Here is a 7,761-nt window from a genome sequence, read left to right as displayed (position 1 = left end):
TTTGCTGTCTTTGCCAAATGAAATGCCATCTAAACAGCAGAGCAATATATTAAATCTACAAAAATCAAGAATGTTGTTTTTTTTTAATTGGTGTGATTTTGTCACAGCATAAGTTTGTTGGAAGTTGTTAAGACTCAATGTTTTGCTCCTTTTTTTTTTTTTGATGGGAACAAAATGATCTTTTGTATAATATTTTCCAAATGATGCTCAGTTACATAATAGGTACTAAGAAAGCTATCAAGTATTTTAAAATCAAAAGGCTCAAGCCCAAGTGAAGTCACAAGTCAGGAATCCAAGTTGAGTTGAAAGGTTTTTTTTACTCGGAAAGTCAAGTGTGATGTCATCAACCTCTAATGAAACAGATATCCATCTTCTCATTTCTCTCAGATACGATACAAATAAGAACATCTTACTCTTTATTTTTTTTTAAAACATACAAAATTCAGAAAGCAAAACACATAAAAAACAATATAAAGTCAAAAATATCAGTAAAAATTTAAAGAATGATCTTATTGCGTTTTATTCTGTTAGCATTACAATCTTGCACATAAATGGTAGTTATATATTTTCATCAAACCAGTAAGCAGCAGTAGTTTGAATTTTATATTTCTGATTAATAGTTGCTGTATGGAGTATTGTGGAGAGGATGCAGCTTTTCATACACATGCCCCTGCGTGTTTCATTAAAGCTGCTCTGTCTTACTCTCAGAGATACTCATGTACTTCTTCGTCTTCTTCTTCTCTCCCTTGGGTCGATACCTTCTCCTCTCCTCGCTGCTGCTGATTGGCTGTCTTGCCTGCTGCTCATAGGCGTCCTCCAACAGTACTTTTCCTCTGGAGGTGTAGCTGAGGTAGGACCAGGTGAGGACGGAGCCATGGTACGGCCTAAAAATCATAATTTTGAATAGTGGATTTAAAAGAAGTCCAAAAAGATTCTAAGTAATATAATTTCAATTCAAATGATGCGTGCACGGACCCCAGGAAATGTGAAAATCCAACGATAATTTCTGTTTTTACAGTTTATGGCTATGATAAATGGTGTAATTTCGCTCATTTACAAAGAAAACATAAATTGGCAATAAAGTAAACATAAAATACACCCATTAAAAGTTGTACGCCCCTTCCCTAAACCAAATAAAAAATAAAAAAGACAGCGTCAGTCCAAGAGGAAGCGAACGTATTTTAAAACTGGATAAACACAAACACACATACGTGTAAACACCGCCGGTCATATAGCTGAACACTTCTCTGTAGCGGAGAGGATAATCCCACACCTGGATGTCCGTCACCTGACCATCAAAACCTGAAAACTCAATCACAGGCTCACCTGACCAGGCATACTGAACACACACACACACACACACACACACAGATCATATTAGACATGATGATAATTAACTATATAAAATCCAATAAGTTGTTCAAGAGTTTGTAGTTCTGTAATAAAAGTAAAAATAAAGCCCTTTTTAGACATAGACTACTAAACGTTGCATTGCAGACGTGATTACAATCTTTCTTTGCACTTTTTAATCAATTACTTTTATTTATGTACTGAAAAGATAACCCTAAAGTAAATATAGTCATTATAAAACTGGGTAAATTTGTCAAATCCTGTCCTGGTGGTTATTTTTTTGTTTTTGTGTGTTTCAAGTCTTGCGTTTCCTGTTTTATTTTGATACTCATATTGTGTCCTTCCAGGTCTCTTCACTTCCTGTCCTCTTGTGTTTAATTACCTGCCTCGCCCTTATGTGCCGCAGCCGTGCCTCGTTGTCTCGCCTTCCCCTGAGTATTTAGTCTGTTTGTCCTCCTCCCTTTCCTGCAAGTCTTTCCTTCATGTCATTTCACCAGCTTCTCCTCGAGTGTTTCCCAGTAAGTCTTTGTAGTTTTGTTTTTTTTTTTACCTGTTTTGGATTTTTGACCTAGTCCTTATCTTTTGGACTTTGTATTCAGATTGAATGGACAGATCTAATGTGTACCGACCCTCTGCCCCATTAAGGGCCTGTTTTTTGCTGATATTTCCTGAGTGGAGTCTGTGTTCTTGAGTCCCTCATGTGTTCGTTGCAAAATTGTGTTTATAGTTAAACTCTGTCTCCGTAGAGCTGATTAGATCCGCCTGTAATGGAATTTAATTCAACAGTATCACATTCAATTTTCTACATTTATAACTAACCAAATTTCATGGGACTCGGTTCAGAATTAAAAGTGTTCAAGTCAATTTTTTTGTGAAGTTTGCATCTCACGTACACTTTGTATTTTGCCTCGTGTCCAAAGACAGTATGTGAAGATGGACGACACGCCCCTACCTACCCCCGCTATGCTTAAGGGAGGTTAAAATATCCAAGATATGGGCGTTGCTGTTTTGCAAGGGTGATGTCATTGAGAGCCCACTCTGTGCAGTGGCGAAAACCTCAGTGGGGGCGTTTCTGCCAAAACACCCATCTGACCAATCATGAGCAGCTCCATTGAATGGGAGCGCAGGGATTGGCTGTCACAGCTGTCAATCATGGCGAAAAAGCCCTCTTTTTTTGTATAATCTATCATTAAAACTGAACTTATCCTTAAACAAACACTTGAACAGCCTTCAGTGACAGAAACCATCTTTGGGAAAAATTTATTTGGCATCTACTTTGAGTTTTTAGTTTGGACTATGTCCATTCACTAACATGGAGGGGTGGGCTTAATGACCTATACTGCAGTCAGACACCAGGGGGCGATCCAGACTTAATAGTCATACTTTGGGGGAGCTGTCATGTTGTCATCTTTATTCTCGCTATATACTCCTCGTGTCACGTAGGGATCGCATCAGGTCTTGACAGCGCCATTCAAATGAATGACAGGGCTTCGTTTTTATATGCAGGTCTGTCAGTCACTAGTTCAGACCGCAGAACCAATTCTCACATCTGCATTTATTCACCTGTTCACATAATATTCAGTCAATCCAAAAAATGTCAAACAAGTACAATTTGCTATAGTATGTCCCACTCTGTCCTCACCTGAAAAGGCAGCATCTTTCTGATGCTCATGTTGGATCCGTTGAAGACCTGGGCCACATTATTCACGGAGTCCACGATGAAGCAGACTCTGGTCCAGAAGTCCGGTCCAATGTTTGACCAGATCTTTATGTTAGGTCGCAGGTACAGGTTTTGGTAACTGTATTTAGTGTTCAACTGATACCCACCACCACTGAGTCCCACCTGCAGAGCGTTTCTGCTGGCTGGACTGAGCGTGAAGAGTGAGTAAGTGTAGTCGACCAAGTAACGCAGACACACAGACACACCTGCAAGAGCCACACAGGTGAGAGTGTTGATGGACAAAGTTCAGAAAAAAACAAACACATTCACACTTGTTTGGTTGTTGTTGAGCAGGGTACATTTCAAGGTATTTTTTAAGGGCAAAGCAGGCTTTTTTGTGGGAAATACTAATAAATACTTATTTAGAATAATGGTCACTGCAGCTAAAAAAACCCCAAAACATCACAGGACATCAGTTGCACCCCGTCTGTCACACAGCAGAAGACGGCGTAGACACGATGACTGACAAATGCGTAGTGAAAAAAAATCACCCTCACTCAGAAATTCAAGAAGATATGGTCACAATGGTCACCTTTATGAAAAAGACACTCATGTTTTAGATATCTAGCACACTAAAACAAAAAACCCCAAGATATGACTGATTGTCCCCCTTATTACTGTATGATAAAGAAAAATATGATCCGAATATGATGTTGGTTTAATTGCATTATCCTAAGGTAATACATTTTTATTATCATTATTTTGATTTATTTTCTCTCATTCTACATATACCATTGTTCCATACATCCCTGTTCTATGGTTCAATAAAAGCAGGTTATGTTATCCTACTTTTAAGTTTCAATTTTTTTTAAAAATATTTTTTATCATTTATATATATATATATATATATATATATATATATATATATATATATATATATATATTTACATACCTATATTAATAGAGATAGATAGATAGATAGATAGATAGATAGATAGATAGATCGATAGATATACTTTATTGATCTCAAAACTGAGAAATTGGGAAATATAAATCTAGAGAGAGATTTTATGTACTATTACTTTATAAATTGAGGTCATTTACTTTTCTTAATATATTTTCTGGTTTAAAAAGGAGAAAACAACAACAAAAAGAATATTGATGTAAGATCATTTACAACAGATTTAACAGCGTATCAAGACTGTGTTACTATAACTTAACCTTGTAGTCCAAACCAAAAAAAAAACTGTCAATGTCATGACGATATGCAATACTCTAAAAATAAATGAATAAATAGATAAAAAGAACAGCCTAAAATGCACAATAAATGGGCTTCAAGTTACAGATATAAAGGTCCAGTGTGTAGGATTTCGGGGGATATATTGGAAGAAATGCAATATAATATAAGAGGGGAGTTTCCTTTGTGTATAATCCCCTAAGATTAAGATTTGATGTGTTTTTATTAGCTTCTATTGAGCCATTTATATCAACTTGTCCCTATGTGGATATACTGTGTTTATGTTTGGTTATGTAGTTTGTAAATGTACTCACTTCTAGTAGGAGGAGGTGTGGTCCAGGGATAGTTGGTGGTGGTGTAGTAAGGTGGTTTCCTGGTGGGGTAGTAGGCTCGGGTGGTGGTGGGTTTGGTGTGGTAGTAAGGTGTATTGCTGGTGGGGTAGTAGGCTCGGGTGGTGGTGGGTTTGGTGTGGTAGTAAGGTGTATTGCTGGTGGGGTAGTAGGCTCGGGTGGTGGTGGGTTTGGTGTGGTAGTAAGGTGTATTGCTGGTGGGGTAGTAGGCTCGGGTGGTGGTGGGTTTGGTGGGGTAGTAAGGTGTATTGCTGGTGGGGTAGAGGGCTCGGGTGGTGGGTGATGGGTAAGACCAAGTAGCAGGCCAAGAGGAAGGGGAAGGAGAAAAATAGGGTGGATAGAAGGATATTCCTCCTCTGTTCGCAGACAAAGTGAACATCTTCCCCTGTAAATTTGTTCTGGGTGATGCTGGAGAAAGAAAGAGGAAAAGAAACCACTCAAACAAGTTCTCAGCATAATAATAAATCTTCCTTTAACTCATGCATCCTCTGCAGGTTTTTATTAATGGTATGATTCTCACATTTATACCAACCCAAACAGCATACTGTGTTAATTAGAGTGCAGTTGTTGAGGACTATATTCAGCGGCAGATTAATCCACATTTGGTGCTCTACTTAGTACCTGGACTCAAATAATCGCGATGTCAAATACTGTTTTTTAACATTACATAATAGCCTAAAAAAGAAGTTTGCACTTTGACACCTGAATGCAGTTAATTTGACCCCTGACCTAAGCCATTGTTTGTTTCCTGTGTTTTCCTACTACACACTCACACACACACACACACACACACACACACACACATGCCTATGCATTCAAAGTGGTCAAAGAAGTATGAACTAATGCTGCATCACATGGAATCTAGGAGACGTTAGATGGCAAACCAGATATCATTTTAGTTGTCAAGAGCCGGACAGTAACAATAACTGTGGTCGGCAGTAACTGTAGACATCATTGCCATTAAGAGTGAAAATATTTTAACTTTTTGCTGTTTGTTGTGACAGAATTTATATCTGAATGTGACATAGCTTCTGTACATGAGTTTGAAACACGGGCAATCAGGAAAATTACTGGACATAACTAGAAAAATATTGCAAAAAAAATGACACAAAATAATTTTATTTAGTACGTTAGTTCTATTCTTTGTAGAGAGGAGAGCATCACCGTCACTACATATCATAATGCATGTTTCGTTTTAGCGTCCTGCTATTCCGTCTGACTTTTTTTGTTTATTTTTTCCCGTGCTATTCAGAAACTGTTTCGTTACACCTGATTCCATGTGAACACCGCTTTCACTAAAAGCTGTAGTATCACACAGTAAAAATACTCTGTTACAAGGAAAAGTTCTTATTGAAAATGTTTCTTCAGTAAATGTATTTAAGTATAATCATAGAGACTTAAAGTAAAGCACCCAATGCAGAAAAATGACTTAGCAGATTAATTGTAACTAACCAATTAATTAATTAATCATTTAAGTTGTTTTTAATAATACTGCTGGGAGTTCCATAGTAAACGTACTCACTTTCCACTTCTTGTATCTGAGTGTTGAAGTATTTTTCTATTATTTTAATGTTGTTGCACAGTGTGAGTTCCTCTGAGTAAAATTTATTCAGAGAATGATCTCGGTTTTGTTTACATAACCTGCATTTAACCAGGACCTTACATGAGATATGTGTGTGTGTGTGTGTGTGTGTGTGCATGTGTGTGCATACCTGTTGTCCATCTCCATGCTTTTTCAGGTTTAGCTGAATTTGTGACCAGCAATGCTGACATCACTGTCAGCATGGAAACATAAATCAGCTCACTCTTCATCTTCGTCTTCACCTGGCTGACCAGAGTCTCTGCTGTGCAGCGTCTGTGTGTCCTCGCTGTGCAGCGTCTGTGTGTCCTCGCTGTGCGTCTGTCTCCCTCTGAACAGACTGCAGCTCCTGTACTTTCATTTCCTGGTTCAGACGTCAGCAGCCTCTGTAAGTTTTGTTTCTGTAAAAACATCCTCCCCTTGATTCAGTCTCCCCCTCCTCTTCTTTCTCACCGGTCGTTCCACATTTGAAACCACAAAGCTCAATCACATTTACTCAAGCACTTTAGGTGCTTGTATTTAGCATTTTCTGCTACTTTATACTTCAACTCCACTACATTTTTGAAGCCAATAGTGTAACTTTTACTCCATTACATTTATTTAATATCCGTTAGGTCCATTCACCAAAGGAAAATGTTAGCATTTAACATTTCTGCAAACTACAAATACATTATATTTGCACATTTAATATCATAACACCTCTGCCAAGCTGCAAACTCATGTTTGATTAGATTGACGGTTGTTTTTTAGTAACTGTTTGTGGTGTTTCCCAGCTGCATTTGAGGGACCAAACCTGGATGTTTTTCAGAAACGTCCCTGCTTTTATAACAGCTTTTGTGCCACTAAATTTGATTGTGTATAAAAACGTGTTTTATTGTGCCTAAATCACACATTAACCAAAGCATTATTGAGAAAAGTGAAGGTTTTAATTGTATCCTCCACACAATAACATACAAACCACAGAAAGAGGTCTCAAACTTGTGATGTCATGAAGTATAAAGTCTGAAGCTGATTTTGTGGACCAACAGAAAGTTTGTTGTCTTTTTAACTCCCAAATGAACTTTATATATTAAAATGTCCTCAGTTCTGTAACAGAAAATGTTCCCATATACTCATAACATTGCCCTGGCTCATCCAGAACATCTTTCATCATTCATCATCACTGGAGCAGCTCTACACTTCATACCCCATGACATCAAAAGCACTCCAGTTTTTGGATATAGGAGGGAGCTGTCCATGTTAACTCGTGTTTTTAGAGTGTTTCAGACCATAGAAATAATATGTGTATTTTAGAGATGGGCATAGTTATGCAATAATACACTCCCAAGCCATAAAAATATTAAGCCATCCACTAAAGCTGAGTCTTTATATTCTGTTACAAAAACATAATAACAAATCATATTTGAAGAAGAATTACATTATTCAGATGAGATTTCTTTTTTCAGAAGTATTATTAATTGTGTTTGTATATGCTTTACATGGTGGAGTGTGAATGTCAACTCAGGTGTGGACCTTTTCTCTGTAAGTAGCACCACAAACAAAATGCATTTCTTTAAGTGCAGACTGAGAACACAAGTATATTGAA

The 7,761-nt window shown here is 37.5% G+C and overlaps 1 protein-coding gene across 1 annotated transcript; it reads right to left on the bottom strand.

Moving 5' to 3' along the window:
* Nucleotides 1-297: 297 nt before the first annotated feature.
* Nucleotides 298-6,518, bottom strand: LOC121960789 (uncharacterized). Its single transcript, XM_042510653.2, has 5 exons — nucleotides 6,310-6,518; nucleotides 4,562-5,005; nucleotides 2,993-3,276; nucleotides 1,212-1,339; nucleotides 298-884 (listed from the first exon to the last, which is right to left on the bottom strand). Exons 1-5 carry the CDS (start codon nucleotides 6,407-6,409, stop codon nucleotides 683-685), a joined length of 1,158 nt encoding a protein of 385 aa, XP_042366587.2. The 5' UTR covers nucleotides 6,410-6,518; the 3' UTR covers nucleotides 298-682.
* Nucleotides 6,519-7,761: the final 1,243 nt, after the last annotated feature.

The sequence above is a fragment of the Plectropomus leopardus genome, chromosome 2 (assembly GCF_026936395.1).
Source record: "Plectropomus leopardus strain MGB_pleo_1.0 chromosome 2, ASM2693639v1, whole genome shotgun sequence".
NCBI classification, from domain to species: domain Eukaryota; kingdom Metazoa; phylum Chordata; class Actinopteri; order Perciformes; family Serranidae; genus Plectropomus; species Plectropomus leopardus.
Note: the sequence above shows the minus strand (reverse complement) of the source record. Positions and strands in the feature narration are given on the sequence as shown.

Excerpts from the sequence above, each read along its gene's own strand:
- LOC121960789 (XM_042510653.2), bottom strand. The coding sequence starts at position 6,409 with ATGAAGAGTGAGCTGATTTATGTTTCCATGCTGACAGTGATGTCAGCA. Across the intron at positions 3,277-4,561 it reads CACACCTCCTCCTACTAGAA|GTGTGTCTGTGTGTCTGCGT; the intron begins GTGAGTACATTT and ends TGGCTCTTGCAG. Across the intron at positions 885-1,211 it reads ATGACCGGCGGTGTTTACAC|GCCGTACCATGGCTCCGTCC; the intron begins GTATGTGTGTTT and ends TATGATTTTTAG.